Source organism: Anopheles maculipalpis, chromosome 3RL, assembly GCF_943734695.1.
Source record: "Anopheles maculipalpis chromosome 3RL, idAnoMacuDA_375_x, whole genome shotgun sequence".
In the NCBI taxonomy this organism is placed as follows: Eukaryota; Metazoa; Arthropoda; class Insecta; order Diptera; family Culicidae; genus Anopheles; species Anopheles maculipalpis.
Genome location: NC_064872.1, coordinates 57,146,255 through 57,171,224, shown reverse-complemented (window position 1 = coordinate 57,171,224; position 24,970 = coordinate 57,146,255). Strand labels below are relative to the sequence as shown.

The window sequence follows — 24,970 nt, the reverse complement described above, 5'->3', positions numbered from 1 at the left end:
GGATACTCCAAGCAAAATAATACAATTTTTTTATTGGTGTTTTGAATTACCTTTGTACGAGTCTCGGGGTTGCTCTTTATATTATGCTACTAACAATACAATTCCATTTGAAGCTAGAATCTATTCAAATAATCATTCTTCTCGTTGATAACGAATTGTATGATTAGTTTATGTTAAAACTAATTTTTGCCGTGTACATGTTCAATAAATAAACATAAAGCTACAAGTTGAATCCCAGCGGGGCATGTCCCGGATAAGGCAAAAAACGAGGAAGAAATGCTTTGAGAAAGATGTACAAAAGCAGCTCAAGAATACTTAAGCTAAAAAAAATATACTAGTTGATCCCAACACTAAAAACAAGAACAACAAATAAAAAAAATCTTCATGTTTGGAGGTCTTGGGTGTCAATTTTACAGTGACCATGTCACGAGACAAGATGTTTGAACTTCTGTTTCGAATCTCCGCAGCAAACGTACGAAACACGGCCGTTCGGTGAAGATCAAACGCATTTTGAGCTGGCTGTTAATTTTGGCGTTAAACATTCGTAGGGGTGGCTTGGTCATGAGGCGACAATCTCGCCGATCTTCATACGCCAGGACCGGAGTTCAAATCCTATCCGGATCGTTCCCCCGTTTTGAGAACTGACTATCGTAGTCTAGGGAACCATTAGATGGCCGGCGTGACCTAGAAGGTAGTTGAACCAAGAAGAAGAAACATACTATTTCTAGTTAAGAATAGATCGTTTGAGAGAAAAAAATGAGCAAACACATAAAACTCAAATTTTTGAGAGAAGATTTTTAAGGATTTCTTCTGTTAAGGATATTGAAAAAATCGGACGATGATGAGCTTGATTCAAATAAAAGCCTTTTTGTAAATTATAAATAGTTTTTTTTTAAATAAAATATGCTCATTTAAAATTCTATCAATGTAGAAACATAATTATAAGCCAAGAAAAATGAATAAAATGTTTTTCAAAAAGTTAAAAATTGATGGCATATAATTATTTATATTCGAAAAACCCCATATTCAAACATCGTTTTCCACAGAACTGGCGTTGAGCGTAATTAAAATTAAATACAATCAATGATGATGGATGAATATTTATAAACAAAGAATAAAAACACATTTCCATTCGAGCACTGTGTGCACGACGGATATTTGAGCGACGAGTGTTGAAATCTTTATTTGCATAAAACCATAAAATCCTCTCAAGGGATGAAGCTTTTTAATGGATTTTAAAATCAACGCGACTCTTCGACGAGCGCAAGTAAAAGGCACTACGCCACTGCTACTGATTGAAATCTTCCCTTTTCGCGCTGATATGCACTTGGGGCTGAAAAATGTATCTAAGAAACGGACGCACTTCAGGCGCTTTGATGGAGGCGCTTGGTAATTGACGATAATTGATTGATTGGTTTCCGATTTTCAAAGTTTAGAGAAAATGGCAAACGGAACGCGATCCTTCCTTAGCGCCGAAGTGGATCTGTTACGAGTGTGAGGCTTTTATGATGGTTGTGACATGGTTTCGCAAGAGGTATGGCACGAGGAGACATTTTCTGTGAAATTTTCGTCACCGACAATCAGTCATTCGTATGACAAACAAACCACGTTGAAAGCCTTTCACTGTTACCGCCTGTTAGACTCGTGTGGTAATGTTCCGTTTAAAGCGTGCGCAAGCGATGTTGAGCAAAGAATAGGCTTCAGGAAAACTGCCCTTTTTTGTGTGTCGCTTTCATTTCCGTTTTGTCGTAAGACGATTGATAAATGTTGCTCGAGATACTACTCATTAACTAGGAAACAAAGCGATCCGGCTCAACAGAAACAATGACGCCGTTAGAGCTGGGAAATCTTGCAAGAAAACTTCCACAGCCACTTTTCCTCTTGCATACAACCTTGTCTTGTCGTCTCCACTGTTAACATTGAAGGAAAATGAAGGCTTTTCTCAAGCAGTCAACAACACCTTGGAATAATGAATGGAAGTTAGCTAGCAGGCAGCTTAGCAAAGGTAAGAAGATTGCTCGCACACACACATACAAACACAGTCGGTACGAAGCGTCTTTGGTGTTCCTTGGGCGCCATGTCATGGTTTGTCTTAGACTGTTGATGGTGTACCTTGGCAAAAATCCCCGTGCGTCAAAACCACCGTTGCGCTCCAACGTAAAGCATTCTCGGTGCTGTGTGAATGTATTTATTATCAATTTTCCTGAAAGTTTCATGCCACTAATCCTCGCATGAATTAAACCAGATTAAAAGCTTGCCGTTCCCCGGCGACGCAGCTGCGTGCAGAAATGCTTTACGATGACTGGGTCCGTCGTGAGCGAACGGTTGAACACGACCGATGGTGATGAGGCTGGGTTGAACCATTCCGGCCACCCAGGCTAAGATGATGGCGGTTCCGTGCTTGCAGGTGAAACTTCTTGATGATGATTGTGTTCCGTGTGCGTAATGTGCAAACGGCAGTGTCAGTGGGAAGATTAGAATACTACCGAATGGGGAGCACTGTCTTACACTTTTCGGGGTGGCGAGGTTGAGGAAGCGAACGAGAGATTGCAAAACAATTGACTGGTTGTTTTAATTTACGTGAGCTGTTTGCATAAAACGGTAGACCATGAGCGGTGCAAACGATGTGCAAATTGAGAATATGGTTGGGTTGATTTCTCTAAAGGATTTTTAGAACGATTGCATTCTAATGAAGTGCATTTAGTAAGTGAATGTTAGATGGGTTCATTGATAGATCCTCTTGTCTTTACTTGTGTTATCTTGCTTCTAAGGGAAACAATATAAGAAGAACGTCTGATTGTGAAGAAAGAAATCCTTACAATCAGACATATATTTGCAAGTGAATAATACTTTTTTGTAGTAAGAAAGTAACGCCATATTCGAACGGTGGGTGCTAACGGTGTGTGCGAGCAGAGCGTGTGGCGAAGGAGAATGAACCATGAGCTAGCTGAGCTGTTTGGAGGTGCAGATATCCTCACAAAAGTCAAAGTTTGGGGCACGTGACTCATGCCCCACCACGTTTGGGTGCTCGTCAGCGACTCGTTTGGCACGAGGCGTAGAGGAGTACAGCGAGGTCCTTGGCTGGATCAAGCGGAGTCGAACATGTTGGAGATCGGATGCAGCCGTGGTTGAAAAACTGCAGTCCAAGATCGAGTATCCTGGAAACGGATTGACGACCTGGCCATGTCAGCACTATGCGCTCGTACTAAAGCAGATCAAGCAGCAGTAGAAGTTTCAAATTTTTACAATTTTGAAAGCTTTTGGTTGTAATCGTTTGTCTTATAACATTAACCGAATTGAAGGATTTTCTGTATGATGTGTAAATTATTTTGTAATGTAATTTGAATCAAAGACAGCCAACATCTGTCCCGTAACCATGTTTAAAGCATTGTTTGCAGTATTTTCGCGAATTTTGAGATACAGAAAAAAACCGATGATCGATAGCCTTATTTCCTGACCACTAACCATACTCTATAGAGATGGGAGATTTCTGAACGCTCAAAGTCTCTATAATTCTAGATACTTTTACTACTAATACCCATGCTCAATTCGAATTTTATAAGATTTGTTTCCTTTCTGGGAAAGAATGAACTCACCAAAGAAGGACTAGAGCAAGCGCATAGTTAGAAGAGGTCTTTTAAAACCTTAAAATGCAGCAGAACCTAATGCAGGAAACCTGAGGCGTAGGGGTCAAATGCTATATACAATTCCCTGTAAACGCATCGCATTGCTGAGTTATTACCGCTATGAAAAGTAATTGAACACCTAACGGTGCCGATAAAAGGCGCATTGTTGATAAAAGAGACTCTAAACTTTTCTGAACAGCGCTCAAAATAATAACGCCCGTACGGTCTTACGGCCAATCGGAGACGAGAGATATTATTTTGCAGATGGCTTGTTGGGTGTTTGAAGTAAGAAAAATTTAATCCATTTTTCTGGTGCTGGAATAATCTTTTTTCATCCCTTTTCGAAAGTATACGCTGGCGATTCAGTGTCATAAAGATTATGGCTATGGCTGTTGATAGGAACTTTTTTTTAAAACACCGGATCGTCTCCCGGTACTCTGGACTGAATATTCTGAGTATTATAGTGGTAAATCAAGATAAAAAATCAGACTCAGATTTGATATTCATCTTGGCTTAACTTCCTACAAGGTAACGTCGGCCATCTAATATGGATAACTAGACTTGCCGATACCACGTAATTGGACAATCAGACCTCACTACTGGAGAAGGTTCATCACTGCGGCTCTCCTTGAGATCGGTAAGCTAAATAAGGAGAAGAAAAAAGTTTCTTTCCACCACGTTCCTTTCGAGATTTGAACCATCTTCTTGTGTATCTTGTTTGTTCTTGTAAGCTTTGTGTATCTTCTCTTGTGGCTTGCTTCTTTACCTTTTGATCGATCTATTTTGATAATTAGAAAATTCTTCTTCTCGGCTGAAAACCTACGTATTACTAGGACAAACCGACTATCGAATGGATTGTGCTTCCTACAGAAGATCGGTGCCGGACGCCATGCGAAGTTAAGGATACACTTAATGCATGTGAGTCATAATATTAAAGTAAAATAATATACTGATTCAGGGCACGCACGCTAATTACAATACCATGTAAATTTAATAGCATTATGGAGTAGTAGAGTAGAGTTCATAATATTCCAACGCATTACACCTTTATCGAAATGTATCTCTAGTACATTTCAGATGGTCACCATCGCTATGCACGCAATCGATTGCCAGTCAGTGTGTGCGTTTCCGTGCGACACCGATTCGGTTCGTTATCGGTAAACCCGCCCGAATGTTTTCAATTTGCATGTTATTAATAAATAAACAATAAATCGTACGCCTCAATAATACTTTTATTACACTTTCATTACCTTACACTTCGGGCAGGATGTTGGTGATGGTGACACAACGTTTTCCGCCACCGACGATGCGACCCAGCCAGCATTAGGGAATCTGTCGATCCCAAACAAAAACCCTCATCAACACGCTTTCCCTCGTTTTTTTTTTTGGGCAAACCAAACCAGCGGGTTGGCTCAGCGGGAAAACCGTTCAACGCCCTGTCACTGCTCGGGCAGACACATTAGCCGGGCTAAAAAGGGCCAACCGGTAAGGGATGGCGAACACGACATGCGAAAATAATGCTGCTGGGAGCAAAGGGGCCGATTTTCGGGGAAGGAATTTGTAGCCTGTTTATTTTTGGGCTTGTGTACAAATATCCTGAACTAGTAAATAATGAACTAGCCACATTGTTTCCGTCGAGGCACAGTGGTAAAAGCCAACTCCAATATGGTTCAATTGATGAAAATTTTAGATTTATCCAACCAAACCAAAGAACCCCTAAAGTAAAGTCCTAAACATGACAAGAAAGGGATTCTAGTTACATAGCAATGAGTTGAAAATGGCATGAAATGATTGCAGTCCTAGCTTTCTTGATAACTTGTTCACATTAGCCAATAGTATATCAGCTAATTTGTGCTTCTATGTTAACCATCAACTTGAAACAATTCACCCATTGTTCCTATTTTAGCAATCCGAACCGACACCCACCACCGGCAATGACTTGCGCGACAGACAGACAACGGCAAAAACCACCCTGTTCGCCTAGTGCTGTCCTATATATGGTTGAACGCAAAGGGTCGTACGCACCGAGTCATGGAATAAATCTTTTCCTTCGTGCTAAATCTATTCGGGATTAATAGCACATTACTAGCCGCACTATTTATCATGTTGGGAAAATCTTTGCCACTTGCTCTCTTCATCCAAACCATACCATACCACTAGTTGGCTGGCTGGCTGGCTGGGAACAGACAGACGCGCCATGTCCTTTGGGAAGAAAGCCTTTCGCTGTATGTTACACTTTTCTGGTTTGTTGTTGCTCCGATCTAGCGACGAGGAAAAATAAGGAACACAATCAGGCAAGACTAAAGGTGGCGGTAAAGGAAAGTGAAAGTAATACAGTGTTGGTGGTGGTGGTGGTGGTGCAGTATAAATAGGATGACTTTTTGATTCGATTCCTGCCACCTCAACCCAGTGCTAGGTTATCCCTTGTATCGGCACCCTCCCATCTGCTCGTCATCAGTTTCACGGCTAATTTCCGCCCGTTCGACCCATGCCCAAGAAAGGACGCAGTGAAAGTGTAGGGGACGTGTGTACCTTCCCAGTGCGAGCACCAGCCGTGGGTTGTGTACGGCGGAGCGAGATTTAGAGTTGTTTTCCTTGTTTCACCGCATTCAGTGTCAGTGCGAGTGTGGGTTGCGATTATTTATTAAAATCGTTACACCATTTCCGAATTTGTTTCTTTACACGGTGTGTTTACCGATTTACAAAAGGAGCTCCCTGTTGAAGGTGAATCGAGTGGGCGAGCTGTATCGATTGCAACCGGGACACAAAAGTGTCATAGGTTGTTTAAATTTTACACAAAACCAAGCAATAATTGCTTAATGTCATGCAGGAAAATTGTGAAGAATACATGCATTGTGGTTTTTTTTATGGTTGGAAAAAAAATAATATAAAGTTGTCACAAATTGCTACTTATACGGGACAAGGTAATACACACATTGAACCCTTTCAAGGAATTTAAACATAATAAACAAAAACAGCAACGGTACAAGAATTCATCCTACGCACAGCGGGCACAAAATAACAGGTGGACAACTTGTCAATTGCAGCGAGTTACGTACCGAGAACAAATCTATTTGCTGTTTATTTGCTGTTTTTATTAAATTTCGCCACGTGTCCCGTATTATCGGGGTGCTTTCGCACGGTGCCACACGCACAGCCTGGCCACGCGTGTTCATTGGTGAAGAACGTATGCGTGGACGTGTTGGATGGCGCGTGCAACAAGCGCAATGGTTGGGTGGAAGGGAGATTCATATTATGTTGTAAGGACCAGCTTAACCTTCGGATCCAGCTAGTGCTGGATTGAAGATTGGAAAAAGACACACTCGACCGTTTACGGAAATATGTAATAACACACCTGTGCTGTTTTGAAGTTTATCATGAAACTAGCAACATTTTTTGGCAGATAACATTAGGATAAGCTGAGACACGGTTTGCATTGACTATCGCTTCAATAATTAATGCGTTTTTTTAATTAGAACTACTTTTACCACGTGCCAGGACTTTTTTTTGAAGAGAATCAGTATGACGGTTTTCTCATAACAACATCATTGAGAGTTTTTCTGCCAAAGAAAAGGTCGCGTGGTTGATTCCTTCGATGTTTGAAAATCGGCGGATATCTCTACCTAAAATTTCTATCGTGTATGCTTCTGACATGGTATAAAAATGTAGTAACCACGATCGTTGTTATACCCAGTAAAAGACTAAAGTTAATTGTAATATAAGATCAAAGTAAAATCTATAATGCGTTGTACGTGGGCTGCTAATATATTTCTCGCCTAGGTCACAAGAATTGTTGTCAGATGCAATCTGATATTTTTATTCGAAAGTTTGATATTTTGGAGCATAATCACGCTCACAACGTTTTGACGTACGACCATCATTTGTGATGTTTACATTGACTTGAACAAATCAGTTTCACCAAAAAAATGGAATTGAACCGTGAACATTTTCGTGCGACTATTTTTCACAGCTTTCGACTTGGACTATCAAGACAAGACTGCTTTGAAGAACTCAAATCTTTGTATGGCGATGAAGCACCATCCTATAGCACTGTTAGAAACTGGTATAATGAATTTAATCGTGGCCGAAGCTCGCTCAATGACGAATTTCGTGAATGACCTCCTAAAAAGGCCGTTGTGCCTGAGAACATTGATGCTGTTAAAGATCTAATTGCACAAGATCGTCATGTGACGTACTGCGAGATAGAGGCATCTTTGGGCATTTCATCCACCTGCATTAACAATTTTTTGCACACATGGCCATAAAAAAAGTTTGTTATCGTAAGATCCCGCACAAGTTGACAATCGCTCAAAAAAGGCTCGTGTCGATTGGTGCAAGGAAATGTTGAAAAATTACGATCATGGTGGCTCAAAAGATGTTTCTAAGATTGTCACAGGTGACGAATCATGGGTCTATGTGTATGAGCCCGAACAAAACAACAATCGACCGTGTCAGTCTTCAACGACGAGTCAAATCCAACGAAAGTTATTCGTGGAAGAAGCACTTCGAAGCAAATGGTCGCCTGTTTCTCCGGCAAAACTGATCATGTGGCGACAGTTCCGCTTGAGCAACGTAGGACGATCAATTCTGAATGTTACACCACAATTTGTTTGCCAAAAGTCTTCGGAGAAATTCGAAAAATGAACAATAGAAGACGGATCATTCTTCACCATGAAAATGCGAGCTCTCACACATCGGCTCTAACCATCGCCCAAACCACCGGCTAAAACGTCGAATTTAATGGGTCAACCGCCCTATAGCCCTGGCTTGGCGCCCAATGATTTTTTTTCATTAGCGCACATCAAGAAAAAATTGCGAGGTCAACGATTTTTGTCCCCAGAAGATGCTGTGAAAGCGTTCAAAAACCACGTTTTGGAGGTATTTCAATCAGAGAGGAAAAAGTGCTCCGACAATTGGTTTGAGCGTTTGCAAAAGTGTATGAATCATGCTGGAGAATACTTTGAAAAAGAATGATACAATTTTTTATGATAAATAATTGCATTTTGGGGCGGCTCGGTGGTGTAGGCGACATCGGCGCCGGTCTTCAAACGGCAGGACCGGCGTTCAAATCCCATCCGGACCGTCCTCCCGTAGTGAGGACAGACTAACCTCACTACTTGGTATTCATTAGTGAAGCAATTCGGCCAGGCCGTTCTTACAAAAAAAAAAAGGCGTTTTCATTACTTGGTCAGAAATATAAATGGCAGTCTACGTATTAAAGGATGTTTTTTTAATAGAATAAATTGGCAAATGAGGACCCTAAGCAGACGGGATGACTTATATTTATATTGGATGGATCCAACATCTGGGGGTCTTGCTGCGGCAGGAGTATGCTTGCCATCCACCAAAGTATCGTACTCCACAGCTTCACAAAGTAGCTGGGGTCCTGCTTATCAGGCATCAGATTGCGAAATATCTTGAGCACCTTTAATCTGGATAGACTTTTAGATTGGAGGTGCTCAAGTGCTCAAGAGTCCGAGTTTAGTTTAATTCGAACTCTATGCATAGATGAATAGGAAGGAGAGAAAATTATGAGAATTATGTACATATTGTAAATGTTGCCTAGCTGTAAACTTCTATCTCCTCGATAGTGTCAAAACTGTGTCCCCGAAGCAGCCGTTTTGACTCGTCGGTTGGTGCCAAATCTGGCGAATACGGTGGTTGCGGAACAATATGGGTGCCAGTTGTTGTGAAAAACTCCCTCAAAATGATGGCGATATGGGAGGGCGCATTGTCTTAGTGCAAAAACCAGCTGTTGTTTTTCCACAAATCTGTTGACCGAGACTTTGGAAATCCCAACGCTTTCCGAAAGGACTCGTATCGTCAACCGACGATTGTTGACCACCAAATCCTTGATTTGGCCGACGTGGGCGTCGACGGTCGAGGTGGTTGATCTCCCCGGACGGTCCTCGTCTTCGACCTTCTCACGGCCATTCTTGAAATCACTGTACCATTTGTACATATTTATCTTCGACATAGATTCTTTTCCGAAGGCTTTTTGTAACATCCGCAATGTTTCCGCAACGTTTATTTCTTTGCGCAAACAAAATTTGCTACTTGCGCGCTGCTCCACAAACTTGGACATGGTCAATATGGAAGAAAAAACACTTGGCGCAGCTCCGAAAACAAATTGTCACTCCTAGCCGGGTTGATGCTGTGACTTGAAACGTAGCAGAACCGTCAAAAACATACATATTGACAAACGAAAAATAAAAAAGGGCCTTTTTTTAGCGCGCAAAATTTGACATCCATTGTCACCTTTCTTTTCGGACACAGTAGTAGCTTAGATAGGTTGGATAGTTTATATAGCATTCACACTATAAAATAATGTATGAAATCTTTCTTTTCATGAAGGTCCTTTGCTGATCTTAGCTGGCTACCGTGCCTGGCCCAGGAAAAGAGGAAAAAAATTAAAGCGTATACACTTTTGAGAAGGAAACCTAAACTTAAGCAAGTTAATTTGAATTATTGTTAAATAAACATAAGAAAACTAATGAACTAACTAACAGACGGAGGTGGTGTTTGGCGACAGCGGCGAACGGCAGGTCCGGGGTTCAAATCCCATCCGAACCGTGGTATCGACAGTCTAGTAAGCCATTTCGATGGCCGGCATGACCTCGTTGATCGTTAAGCCAAGAAGAAGTCTATAGTAACGCACAACACTGAACTAAAGTGAGCTTAAATTTGATCCTGACGCATTGAGTAAAAATCTACAGAAAAGCGGGTGAGTGACAAACAAAATAAGAAGGAAAAAGGGGTTAGAATAAATAAATAAATAAATAAAATAAAAATAAAGTACACCAAGGGGAGGATGTGCTAAGACTCATAGAAGCGGAGAGTCGATAGCGAAGGGATCTTAAGGATAGGTTAAAATCAAAAGATGAGTAATTGGAGTTGAAGCTTCGCTAACTAGGGTCCAGAAGTTTCAACGGCGAAGATCGGCGCAATGGGATAAAAAGTGGATCACGCGATCGTAGAATTCGGGATGGAAGGTACAAGCCTGTCTCTCCAACTTAAAGCGAACCAACGATTAACACCTGTATCTTAGTGTCCTTCAATCATTTTTAAGCGTTCATTTAATGTGTACATACTTGCAGTAATCTTTCATTTAAATATTCTTTAAGGCTCACCTTCAATTGAAAATTGATAAAACATCAAATAATTCATACCATGCATCCAGATCAGCGCTACGACACCAAATCGTTCGTTCGACTGATGGTATTCACCTGATATTTTGCGTGAAGCCCGTAAGCAAAACCAAAAACACGCGGGGCGAGAACATAACGACACTTCGGAACCAGACAGTCCGGCTGACCACCACCGGTAAAACCACACACACACGGACCAAACCGGTCACTGTAATCGGGTGAAACTGGAAATATGTACATACGTACCCTGGTCGTATTGTCTGTCACCAGACCTGCCAGCCCTTCACCATCAACGGTCAGCTTTTATTCGCCCATCGCGGGATTGCACAGATCGAATATCATATCGACCACATTGGAATCGCGGTGGCTCGGACGATCCGATTACAGACCGACCGACTCGTCGATCCCCTCGAAACAAATTCCTCTAGTCGAAAACGGTATGAATTCTGGTCCGTCAATTCGAAGCCAAGAAGTCCCTTTGTTGTTGTGGAATGGGGTGTGAGTGGGTTTTTGTTTGTTTGGGGGGTGGGTTTGTTTTTTCTCATCGTCACTTTAGAGTCCCATCGTCGCCTATACTGAGTGTGCTGCCTTGGCTAAATTCAGACGAGTTTGTACTTCGGTATGACAGCAGTGCGGTTTGAATTTTGGATTCGGTTGATTAACCACCGTCCAATGACCTCACAAGGAGACGGATTTGTTGTGTGAAACGTGTTTTAGTCTCAGACACTGGTTTGTTTTTGTTTTACCGATATTCTGGGGTAGAAATGACACTTTTTTAAATAAAGAAGAACTTTTTTTTTAGTATTGTACTGCAAATAGTTTTCTGTGGTACAATAATTAAAGCTGTTCGGCAACTTTCGTAACGCTGTAAAATTCAGGCAACGTGTAAAGCATCTTTAATCTACGCTACAGCTATCCGCAAGGGTACAGCCTGAACGGTTTACGCTGGGAGAAATTTATTTATGCACAGGGATTTTGAAAGCCTACCCCTGCTCACGGGTAGCCCCGGGTAGCCCGAGGATTAAGTGCCAGAATTATTTCCGCATATAAATTGACATTGCGGGGATTTGGGGAACAACAAACTAATGCCATACATTCACCGCGTCCAACTACCATGTGCTCGCTGCCAACGGTTCGGCTGGAGAAGAGCGAAAACAAAAAACCGGCCTCACTGGTCGGTTTGAAAGATAAGGACCAAGGATTGGCAGAAGCTTCACCGAATGGAATCCTTGCTGGCACCGTGCCGTGGAGGACCGAACGAATAGAGCGGTGACCGTGACGGCTAGCACAAGTCACCAGTGAGGACGTGTAGAAAGTAAAATAAAATCCAAACACAAAAAAAAAAAAAACTCAAAACCAACTGTTTCCATCGTCAGGGCTGTAAACACCAGCTTTTGCCAAGAGTTTACTATCATTTCTCACGATTTACCCCGGGGTCGGCCTTTGCTTGTTGACCCCCTCGGAGATCAACGACGGTTCCTTTATTTGCATGCGATCCGGTGTTGGGGGTTTTCGGTGGGCCATAAATCGCTACCAAGATCCCTGCTGTTTGCATATTCTTGGTTTTTTTTTGCGTTTTGTGGATGTCTATAAGTTTGCATACATGTTTTATGTTTTAGCTTGCGGTACTATAGGGCAGTGATAAGTAAAAGAAAATACTTAAGACCAAAATAGTGGATGAGTTTCGTTGAAGTCATAGTAATGAAAAGTGTTTAATGCTGGAAATAAACTCTTCTTTCTACTAATACGGTTTATTGTTTTAAATCTTTTAACTCTTTTTAATCGAAACCCCAAAACAAGTTTCATTCGATCTAATATGTCAAAGCCGATCGATAAACTTATGGCTTCGAACGGATATTTTTTAAATAATATTTTCTTTCTCATACGTGTTTTTGGGACGTGGAGACCACGATTGAAGTTAATCCTAGAAGATCCTTAAAAGATCCAAAACACATGAAATAGTGGTTTGATATCAATTGGCATAGTCATTTCATCTGAAGTTTTACTGAATGACAGCTTTTGTGCAATCTGCAACTAACAGTTGACAATTGCCGAAATAGTTCAAATTATAGAATATAATTCTATATAAAACGATAGGTTCTAAATGTAAAATCATGAAAACCTTTCATGACTTTACCTCCATACAGGTACACCGTAGCACTCAAGGACAGCAATTCCGAGCATTTTTGAGGAAAAGTATGACCATTGGAACAGCAACCATTTTTTATACTGACGGATCCTCATCAGAGCAGGGCATCGGTTTTGGCGTATACACATTGTATCCGAGACAGATTTCCAACTACGCCAGCCATGCTCGATATATGTAGCGGAGCTCGCCGCAATCTTTTACGCCTTGTTGACTATAGGTGCATGTCCTCCAGACGAATATTTTATATTATCCGACAGTTTAAGTACTGTCGAAGCATTAAAATTTGTGAAGGCTATTAAGAGCCCGGACTACTTCGTAAAAGAAATAGTAAAGGTCTTAAGCTCAATGTTTGAGAAATCATTCCGGATATCTCTTGTTTGGCTGCCTGCACATTGCGGTATTGCCGGCAATGAAAAGGCAGAACAATTGACCGAAAAGGGTGCTTCGGAAGGATCCTTTTTGGACAGGCTTATCCTACCTCACGAGTACATGCGTGCCCCACAGTCTCTCTATATGGCTCGGTGGCAGAGTTTGTGGGACACCGATATGAGCTCGGGAGATTTCTATATTCGATCACTCCCCAAGTGTCCTTGAAGTCTTGGTTCCACGGCATCTCAGGTGATCGTGCGTTCATTCGTTTGATGTTTAGGGTTAGGTCTAATCATTTCGCTTTAGGCGCGCATATCCAGCGTATAGGAGCGTCCAAAGTATGTTGCTGCGGTCTCGGATACCACGACATAGATCATCTTCTATGGTTTTGTGTGGAATACGAGGCTGCTCAACCCGCCTTGTTAGACACAGTCCAGGGCATTGAAAAGTTGCTAAACATCGTCTCCCGGAATCAGAAGGAAATGTCTCCCAGCAAAGATGAAAGGAGTATCTTACTTTTAAGTTCACTGTAAGCAATACGGCCTTGCCGTCCCTTATGAATAAAAAAAAATCATGCAAAACACATCGTGTTCATCATGTACCAAATGGTCTTGTTCAGTAAAAGTATTGATGCCTGGTGGCAGATTGCATGACTGGATGTGATAAGATGAGAACATGAGGTAACAGACACAAACTACCATCACAATTTCATTGTTGAAATGATTTAAATGTTAGAAATCGTTTTTATTTTTTAGCAGCTGATCTTAAGCTTCCTCAGCCCACTGTCTTTAAATATAATAATTTTTAAGTTTATTTTAAACACACATTTCCGCAGATTGACAGTGTGATTGCCGGCGTTACGTAGAAGGTCGTTAAGCCAAGAAAGAGAAGATTATGTTACAGATGAGAGGCCTGCATTATACACAACGTGGAGTCTGATACACCGGAGCTATCATGGCAAGTCATAGTAGTAAAAAAAGATAACTTATCACCCCAATACACGGTTACAATCGAAATATAATTTTATATTCGCTAAGGGAAAATTAACTACGCCAGCCATGCTCGATATATGTAGCGGAGCTCGCCGCAATCTTTTACGCCTTGTTGACTATAGGTGCATGTCCTCCAGACGAATATTTTATATTATCCGACAGTTTAAGTACTGTCGAAGCATTAAAATTTGTGAAGGCTATTAAGAGCCCGGACTACTTCGTAAAAGAAATAGTAAAGGTCTTAAGCTCAATGTTTGAGAAATCATTCCGGATATCTCTTGTTTGGCTGCCTGCACATTGCGGTATTGCCGGCAATGAAAAGGCAGAACAATTGACCGAAAAGGGTGCTTCGGAAGGATCCTTTTTGGACAGGCTTATCCTACCTCACGAGTACATGCGTGCCCCACAGTCTCTCTATATGGCTCGGTGGCAGAGTTTGTGGGACACCGATATGAGCTCGGGAGATTTCTATATTCGATCACTCCCCAAGTGTCCTTGAAGTCTTGGTTCCACGGCATCTCAGGTGATCGTGCGTTCATTCGTTTGATGTTTAGGGTTAGGTCTAATCATTTCGCTTTAGGCGCGCATATCCAGCGTATAGGAGCGTCCAAAGTATGTTGCTGCGGTCTCGGATACCACGACATAGATCATCTTCTATGGTTTTGTGTGGAATACGAGGCTGCTCAACCCGCCTTGTTAGACACAGTCCAGGGCATTGAAAAGTTGCTAAACATCGTCTCCCGGAATCAGAAGGAAATGTCTCCCAGCAAAGATGAAAGGAGTATCTTACTTTTAAGTTCACTGTAAGCAATACGGCCTTGCCGTCCCTTATGAATAAAAAAAAATCATGCAAAACACATCGTGTTCATCATGTACCAAATGGTCTTGTTCAGTAAAAGTATTGATGCCTGGTGGCAGATTGCATGACTGGATGTGATAAGATGAGAACATGAGGTAACAGACACAAACTACCATCACAATTTCATTGTTGAAATGATTTAAATGTTAGAAATCGTTTTTATTTTTTAGCAGCTGATCTTAAGCTTCCTCAGCCCACTGTCTTTAAATATAATAATTTTTAAGTTTATTTTAAACACACATTTCCGCAGATTGACAGTGTGATTGCCGGCGTTACGTAGAAGGTCGTTAAGCCAAGAAAGAGAAGATTATGTTACAGATGAGAGGCCTGCATTATACACAACGTGGAGTCTGATACACCGGAGCTATCATGGCAAGTCATAGTAGTAAAAAAAGATAACTTATCACCCCAATACACGGTTACAATCGAAATATAATTTTATATTCGCTAAGGGAAAATTTGCATCCCGGCAGTGGAAATTAGCAATAGCTTAAGGAAGTTTTAGTTACATCTCCTTTGGAACCATTTTTTTACGTAAAACCATCAAACGTCAATGATACGTCGTGCTAATGTAAACAAGTTATTGGATGCTATTTTCCATTTAGCCATTTGTCAGAAATTCCACTATATGATTTATAAAGTTCCACTGTCGTTTAGCACGTTTTCCTTAACTAAATGCAAGATTCCACTATATCATTCATTGCATAGTTCCAAAAGACGCTTGCAATATTCCACAATCAATTTGATTCATTCATTGCATTTTATTAGCTGTAATGTGTATTGTAAGTTACAGAATTAATTTCTAATCGGTGCCGGATGTTTCCTTTGCTCGATAATTAAGGATTGTTCCAGCTTGGGGCATTTTGAATAAAGCTTTAAAAAGGAACAATAATAAAGAAATAATACCAACTTAATCTACTATAACAAACTACTGAACTTATCCTAGGTTCTTCACTCAACTGGTTAGATTTGAATCTTTATACAAGGTTACGTAGGATTCTCTCAGCGCTGTTGATGCATTTTGTTCTATATCTCAAATTGATTTCTTGAATGTGTTCCAATACCTTATCGAGTTGTGTCTTTCTGTGGATAATTCTTGTGCTAAACCATGGAAGATGTTTTCTTGTTCTTTTTAGTTTAGTTCAAAAGTTCAATTATGTGGATCGAAATCCAAGTAAAAAAACAAGACAGATGAGTTACGTGTAATGTATTGTTTTCTTTATACAGTTTTGAATGCTTGCACGAATTGGCAATTGTAGTATATAAAGTTTATTCAATTTAGAATTCGGAGCATAATCGATACATAATAAAGGTTTCATAATGACCAACGATTTCGTTTAACAGCATGAGCAAGTTTTTGTCTTATTGACGTTAATATGAGGTCTCATGTTGAGCATGGACTTTGATGATGCGTTAACAGCAGTATCCTTTTTTTTAATTATTCTATACTACTACTGCTGCTACTTACTAATTACTTATCTTAGTCCATTTAACTAGCCCCATTTAACTATTGTGCCTATGGACAATAGTTAAGGCTATGGCTGAAGGCTATGGCTAAGTGCGAAAGGAGAATGCCTACAACGATCCCGAAATTTTGCTGATAGTATTTCCAATATCTCGTTTAGAGGTTTCACGTCGCCTATCGCGAATATTTCCGTGTTTCGAGTGAAGCGGTTTGTGTCAGTAATCATGCGCAAAAATGTTGTTCAGCATGGGGGACACCCGTTGGTTGAGGGACTGGTTGAGTTGGAGAGAGTAGAGAGCAAAGCAACCCTGAAAGTTCTCTGTGTAAGGTAGCTCCTGATGATTTTGAGAATGTAAGTAAGGAAATTGAATTCCGCCATCTTATACAGGAGTCCATCGTGCCAAACAGTGTCGAAAGGCTTTTCAACATCTAGTAAAACAATAGCAGTGAATTTTGATCCCGTCTTATTTCGCCCGACAAAACTTCTAAGTGAATTGGCAATTGTGGTGCTGGTCTTCACACTACTGCACCGGGGTTCAAGTCTCACCCTGGAACCATCGTATTGAAGACTGTGATCATCCAACTAAGTGGTATCAACAAGTCTAGTAAGACAATTCGATGGCGAGTGTGAAGAAATTCCAAATAAACTATTTGTGACCTGTTTGTGCGATACAATTAATTCATTTATTTGTGGTGATTTCAGAAATAATACACATAGCCGTGATTTCAGAAATAATACAAAAATGTTTATAGCCTTTTTATGGAAAACTCGGTTTTATTTTGTAGTACTTTTAGCATATAAACGTTAGTAAAAAACACGTACCAAACGTCGACCTGTGGCAAAGTTCTATGCTCGCCACATTAAAGGCTCTATCAGGCAGCAGAGTGTGTAAATTTATTGATCATTATAGCACAATTTGATCGCACGCAATAACACTACAATGTAATGGTGCAAATGAGAGATCAAAAGAACGTTGCTCTTCGGGCGTTCTTGTATGGCGTTCCAATTCTGATTGCAGAAAGGGAAACACAAATCCTTTAATTGGTTTGGTCACAATTGAAAAATGTGAAAGTAATCCCAACTTAACATCTTTCTCCCTCGCATATTCCTCCGCAAGGTTGACGTTGTACAATATGTGGGGTGAGCTTGTTGCAGGAGAAGCTCCGATGGGTGGAGAAGAAGAGGGTTCGAATTAATTCTTTCCTCCTAGCGTGTCTGGCCGATGGAGAAGAAGAAAATTGTGGCAGCAAAAACAAGACAGAAAGCCCCATTGATTACTTCTTCGCTTCGGTCATCGCTCGCCATGTTTTTGAGAGTGAACAGACTGGACACATTTGGAGCAATCAAAACATCAAACCAATTGCCCCTTACGGTCTTATGGGAAGCGAAGAAATTCGTTGCTATGGCGTATCGCGCGGACAGACAGAAGCTAGCGATTGGATTTGTTCGTAAACGCTATAAACGCAAACCTATAAACTCATAATGATATAATAAAAAGCGAATAAAATTCCCCCTTTTTTGTATGCTCTGGGGTGGCCCCTCAACTATTCGAGGGATTTCTTGTGAAGGAACATTTTCCTTTTTCCTACCATCGATAGCCTTTTCCGAATGAAATGCGCGTGCTTTGGGAAACGATTCGATCCTTGTGGTAAAATAGTTGTTTTGCTAGCACAAGGGAGATGTGCTGCATTTCTTGTCACATGGTGGTTTTGTTGGTTAGTTAAAGCAAACCAAAGTTCGAGCAAAGTTTTGCTAAAAAGGGCCAATAGTGGTTTGACCGAGTGGGAGCTATTTGGCTTAGCAGCAAACGACAAGAGCCGCAAGAGTTTAATGGGAAAACAATGCTACTAGTCTTGCCGTTAACCGGGCAAGATATTACGCACACATTTCGGTACAGGAGCCACTGTGACGGGGAAAATGAGGTGCGAACCAAGACATGCTATGCCTCTACGTAGTGGTTAGAGCCACAAAGCGAGTCCATTAGTAAAGGGAAGCGTAAAGTTGTGGAATTTATGTTCATGCGGTTTTTGGTGTGCGACTGTACGTGCTGATGGAGTCGGCTAGAGGACCTTACCCGTCGGGCAAGGCACTTTATTATTGGTGTGATTAGTGAAAACTTCTTCCATCAACCGCCCGTTTTCCGAACTCATACTCAGGCAATCAGGTGCAGTTTAATTGAGAAACTGGAAGCAAACAAGCTTCGGACTCCCAATATCAAGTTGCAATCAAATCGATATGGTCGTTTTCCGGTTCGATACAGAGTGAAGTGAATATAAAATCTACTTTTATGACACACGTTTACTGTACGTGCGTACGTAGGCGTATGCATCGGCACAAGAAGACTCATCGGAGGAGAGTGGCTTCTTAAAACAAGACCCCAATCTGCATGATCCCGACATAAGCCGTCGCAATAACCTTGAAAACACTTTATCGGTTGCTCGGGCCAGTTATTCTTGCCGGAGGTATGCAAAATGCCAACAACATATTCGGACGGTTATTTACCGGTGGATTTTCCATGCAGAGAGGATCAAAAAGTTGGTGCGTGGTTGGTTTTTGGGTTGGCGATTTGTTTTATCCTCTAATGGAAAGGGGATAAAGATTGCACACGCAAAGAAACATCCGACAAGACCACACAAGGAAGGAGTTTTTCATAGGACAGGACGTGATCAGATTGTTTAAAGTTTTTTTCCGTAAAGTTGAAGCTCCATGATTGATTTATGGGATGACAAGGGGATCAGAAAGTTTGCTTCGAGGATTAGCTTCAATGAAAGGGGCGAAATTTGTTTTTACTAAGAAGGAAAGATCAATATTTAGATTTTATGAAGCAAAAGAATAATAATTTTGCAAAAAGAAATTAAAAAATCTATTTTTGTTAGCTTTATCTGGTTTAAAAGTATCTTCAGTTTTTCCCAGTTCTAAATAGCTTTCTTCGTCATAGAAAACAGTTATGATTTGAGATCCGTTCTTTGGGAAGGATGTTTGATATCTTTTCGTACCAATAGGCAGTTGACAGTCCTTCAGAAGGCACAGCAGCAGGAAAGGATACATAAGAACCCGGTGGCGAATTAAACCCTTGCCAGAGACTCACTAGAATGACAGGCTAAGAAAAACATGGAAAGATTTGTTCTGCTCCGATTCCTTTCTAGGGATGTGAGGTTGAAGGAAATTTTGAATCCACTGTCCAACATGTTAACACGTGTCACATCTCAACTTTATAGACGGACATGTTGAGTTCGGCAATCGGCATTTGTGGCTACGAAACCCGGCCACATTTCCTCAGACAATCATTAAGGTAAAGATTGTGATGCGGAGAACTAAATCGATCGTCTTGGAAAGGGGACGAACAGGTCTGATGATTCATGTTTATGTAAATGGAAACTGGGCTAAATAATTACCCTCTGCCCATACATTCTTCGTCCACCTGTCAGCAACCACAACACACATTGCAAACACTAACAGACATGGAGGAGTTGTTGCTTTTTGTTGCGGGAGGAGGTACGGATTAGCTAAGTGATTCATTTGGTCGATTTAATTGTTAATTAGTGAACCAAAGGCTGGACATTCCGTTACGCTTTTCCGGAACGTGGCGAGGGCGAAAGTAGTGTCACAGTTACACGTGTAAAACATTTGACTGTCGTCGGTATTTCCTCTCGCAAGAAACTGCGTTGGAATCTGCAGCATTGGTGCAATTTGATGCATTCGCGAGGATTTGTCCGGTTATGCATAGTTATGCAAGGTTACAGAATTTGATCAATGAGTTAATCCGGCAGGAATTCTGAGAACAATTTCTTAAAGCCCCAGACCGTCATCTCTTAAAGCTCGTAATAGCGCATTGCATTTCAAGGAACGCTTGTTCTTGGTTAACAAGAATTAAAGATACAATGTTTGCCTAAACAAACCCGTACAAGAAAATTGTCGAAACGTGTGCTTTTGTTGCTTTAATTTGACCAAAACTCGTGCGCTTAGGTCTGGCAGTGGCGTAGTAGCATTTTCTGAGCTTTCTCCCATTTTCTCACCTCGCGCGAGGCACGAGAAAAGTGATTTATGTAAATAATCAGCAAAGGGTAAATAGGGTGTGAGAATTCGGTCCCAAGCCCCCGAACCCGCACCGTCATCGTGCCAACCCTGGAATGATTCGAACCGTTTCATGACACTCCATTAGGCAGAAGCGCCCAGCATTCTAGCGGGTGCTCTCGGGGGAATGGTGTGAAAATGTGTGGCCAGGGAGTGGCCCAACCGTGCCGTAGAAAGAAAGCGCACCGTCTTCGTTCGCATCCAACACTCACCTGCACGCGTGACTCGGTCAGACCGATCCGCATGGCAATCTCCTCCCGCATGAAGATGTCTGGGTAGTGCGTCTTGGAGAAGCAGCGCTCGAGCTCGTTCAGCTGTGCCGGTGTGAAGCGTGTTCGGTGCCGTTTCTGTTTTGCGCCATGTTTGTCAGCATTCTGGTGGAGAGTAAGCAAAGTCGTTCACCTTTTTTGGGGCAGTGGCTAGTGGGCCTAGGCAGCCCGACCGGAAGCGTTTGGAAGCTTGGATTATCCCCCCCGTACGGCTACATTTACCTGATCCTGGTGTATGTTGTGTGGTTCGCACAGTGATCCCGCACCGGATCCACCACCACCGGTGCTGCCACCACCCGTGCCACCGTTACCACCGGCACCGGTGCTGACGTGCAACCGGTTGCCGTTGCTGTCGGCGGTGGCAGAGTTGGTTACCTGGCCGAATCCGGTCGCACCATGCAGGGACGTGAGGCCCGACTTTGGCAGGTCGCATTCCTTTGGACCTGCGGACGGGTAGAAATGGTAAACTGTTAACCATTACTCGATTGCACTGATTCATTGCGGGAAGATAAATTGGATACATTGATATTTGAAATATTGGGTAAAAGAGATAAAGTTAAACAACATACAATTTCTGACAACATGCATTAAAAAAGAATGTAAGCCTTAGAATCATTTCTAATAGTTTTAAATGAACCTATGGTACCACAGAATATTCAGCCAACATTATCTCTTAACAGTGAAAAGGGTCTTCTTCGGATATTAATTGCTCTATGAAGAAAAACAAGACACATGGCAATATCTATTGACATGTGAATTTATGCAGTTGGAACTCTGGATCGACCTGTATTTGTACGCTTTTGTTTTTTAGTTTCCAACTGTTTTTAAACACTTTACTTTGGAAAATGATAGAGCGTCGCTATCGATAAATAACTTAACTTGAATGCTTACAAAATTCCAACCAAACAACATTTGCAACAATTTTAACACCTAACCACCTACATCGCACATCTGTTTTTTTTTTTATCAATTCAATATTGTTTTTCGATGGTGCATCGTTTTTCAAAAGCTTTTCGTACATTGGTCCACACAAGCATTTCGAGCAAACAGGATGAGCTCACCGAGAAATCACCCAGCAAGTGCCGTGTGATCCCGTTTTTCTTCCCTCAGCATCGCCTGTTCCCGGGCAACCGTACCAGTCTGGCCAAATGCCAACTGTCATCAACTTTCCGCTCGTTTACGTCAGGGCCTATCGATGACGACCATGGCACGGTGACGGTAGCTCCGGTAGCCGTGGAACAGTTTTTTTTTAAACGAACTCATGTCACATCTCATCACACCCTGTGACAGTTGAACGTTGCCTTGGTGCTGGGTGGAACAAATCTTTCCAATCTATTCTGACAGCCCAGTGAGAGAGTGGTTGTCCCCCCACTCCCCCCTCCCATTCGTTTGTCCTTGCCCCGCTGCACCGTGCGGCGTGAGCGTTACTCCATACAAGCGTTATGGTCCAACAGACTCGTGGGGCTCTTTCGTGGAAGACACGTATCAGAAACACTTTTATGCTACTCTTCATATGCAGGTGTTAATTTTAACACATCCATACGATTTTGGCTACCGTTTTGTGCTGCAGTTTGTCAGCGCATGTGAGCGCCCCCCCCCCCTCCCCCTGCGGTATCCCCTCACAACGATCCGATCTCCCCGCACCGTGGATGGATCGTGTATGAAAGTTCAACCGGAAAGCTTGAGCGACGGAAGGCGCTGGATCAGATGGCAGATGGTAGGTGTCGTAGAAGGCATGGACGGTTGGGGAAGGGAACGTTCGAACGAACACACTGCATTCTGAAGACAAACCAGCATTACACTATGGAAATATGAGAAATAAATACAAGAAGCAAAGTGGCACCTCTGGCTAGCGCTTCTAACCATGCACAACACTCCACCGTAGCGCACTCCACCACCGGCTTCCGGATGCTTTCCGGCTGTGTGCCCGAGTCTGGTGAAGCAGGGCAAGAATCTCGCCTCGAGCCCACAGACGTGTAAAAAGCAGTGCATCGATAAAACATCAACACCAGTTCCATGGTCTCTCAAGGAGTTGTTTTCTCCTTATGCAGCGATCTTCACCATGGGGCTGATACTTTTAACAAGCAGCACACAAAAGCGATCGCTTCTGTTCCCAGTGTTTTCTTTTATGTGGTCGATTAGTTGGAGGTTTGCTCCACACTGCGAAGCTGTTGCTATGTTTAACGCACCGTCAACGATCTTCGGAATGCGTCAATATGGATCGGTTTTACAAGGGAAGTGGAGGCAAAACAGGGATGGAGGAAAAAAAAAGTTCATTCATGCGTACGAGCCACACGCAGCGTAATGAGTTATTAGGTTTTGATTGCTACGCTTTTATGATGATGTTAAGGTCGGTGTGTTTGGGGAAGATGTTTAGCATCGGCTGTGAGATGAATCGAACTATTGATTGATGCATTAGTTTTTGAATGGAAAGTGGGAAGGTTCGAATTAGCGTCTATGGTGGCTAGTGTGAAGAATTGTTGATGTATTTTTTTTTTTCGTTCGATCGTTGTACCAATGAAGGCAATTTGTCGTGGAGTTATTTTGGGATGACTGATAAACATGGACTGGCTAATATAGCGCTTATCTCACACTTTTACTTTTCTGGCAGCGTGATAAAAATAGGGTCTATAGTCTTTAGGTTTAGGACTGAAGAATTTTAGTAAGGATGGGAATGCCATTTGAATAAGTTGGGTGAGAATGAGGCTGTAAGGAAGTAATTTTACCACAAAAAGAGGAGTTTCTAAAGCGTTTATGTTATTCTAAAGTTCGTTAGATTTTTATTCCAAATTCATTACACGCTCTCAAGACGCTATGGGTTATGATCATCTGTAGGATTAGACCTATGTTGTCTTCGCTAGTTTTGCTACACTCTTCAATCTTCAAGACGGATCTAAGAGATTAATATTTAAAGAAGTTGAAGGAAGGCGGACGGATTTACGTTCAAACAGAATATTATTGTGGCTCTGACGATTCTGTCACAATCGTCAGATTGGGAGAGTTTTTTTTTATCCTGCTATTATTTCATCCTTGATCAAATTATCAAGGATGCAATAATAACATTGCTCAAGCATGCTGTCGGAATCGTTCGAATCTCACCGGGGTCTGAAGCAAGGCGAGATGGACTCTCCTGTTTGTTGTTCAACGTCACTTTGAAGGGTGTCATGCGAAGCGCGGGCTTCGACATCCGGGGCACGATTTTCAACCGATTTCTGCAATTCCTTGGCTTCGCGGATGACATCGACATCATCGGACGGACAACTGCGGCGGTGTGCGAGGCGTACACCCGACTGAAACGCGAGGCCAATAGAATTGGATTGAGGATCGTACCTTCGGTACGATTGATACGATCGTAACTTCGGACATCAACGTAAGCAGCGAAATCCGAAGGTGCTTTGTTCATGGGAATCGAGCCTACTACGGACTCCACAAACTCCTGCGATCCAGAAGACTCCAACAACACACAAAATGCACGATTTACCGCACCTTGATACGTCCGGTAGTACTCTAAGGAGACGAGTCTTGGACTATGCTGAAGGAGAACGCCAATGCACACGCCATTTTCGAACGGCGGGTGCTAAGGACTATCTTTGGCGGTGTGTGCAAGCAGGGCGTGTGGCGAAGGAGAATGAACCACGAGAAAGCTGAGCTATTTGGCGGTGCTGATATCCTGACAGTAGTCAAAACCGCAAGGATACGTTGACTGGGGCACGTGATGAGGATGCCAGACTCATGTCCCACCAAGAAGGTGCTCGTCAGCGACCCGTTCGGCACGAGGCGTAGAGGAGCACAACGAGCTCGTTGGCTGGATCAAGTGGAATCAAACCTGTCGGAGATCGGATGCAGCCGTGGATAGAGGACTGCAGCCCTAGACCGCGTTTCCTAGTAACTGATTGGAGACCTGGTCATGTCGATGCGACGTGCTCAATCCTGAGCAAGCCAAGAAGAAGAAGATCAACTTATTTCCTTATTTTTGGCTTAACGAGCTTAAGACTGGTTACGGTTGGGATGCGAATGT

General features: G+C 42.2%; 3 protein-coding genes across 6 annotated transcripts in view; all 3 read right to left on the bottom strand.

Annotated features, from left to right (window-relative positions):
* Positions 1–11,131, bottom strand: part of LOC126563202 (28S ribosomal protein S17, mitochondrial) — a 130,404-nt gene extending 119,273 nt beyond the window's left edge. The window contains exon 1 of the mRNA XM_050219828.1: positions 11,123–11,131. The gene's annotated coding sequence lies outside the window, so the exon portion shown is untranslated. The remainder of the gene's footprint in view (positions 1–11,122) is intronic.
* LOC126562961 (charged multivesicular body protein 5) overlaps positions 1–24,970 on the bottom strand; it is a 225,250-nt gene that overhangs the window by 15,390 nt on the left and 184,890 nt on the right. The gene's annotated exons all lie outside the window — the stretch shown is intronic.
* Positions 1–24,970, bottom strand: part of LOC126562400 (homeobox protein orthopedia) — a 42,331-nt gene that overhangs the window by 12,174 nt on the left and 5,187 nt on the right. For 2 of the 4 annotated variants that reach the window (XM_050218905.1, XM_050218908.1), the window contains exons 2-3: positions 21,175–21,419; positions 20,896–21,057 (exon numbers count right to left, since the gene is read on the bottom strand). In XM_050218905.1, coding sequence (XP_050074862.1) covers positions 20,896–21,057; positions 21,175–21,419 — 407 coding nt within the window. The remainder of the gene's footprint in view (positions 1–20,895; positions 21,058–21,174; positions 21,420–24,970) is intronic. The other 2 variants (XM_050218907.1, XM_050218906.1) reach the window with 2 other exon arrangements.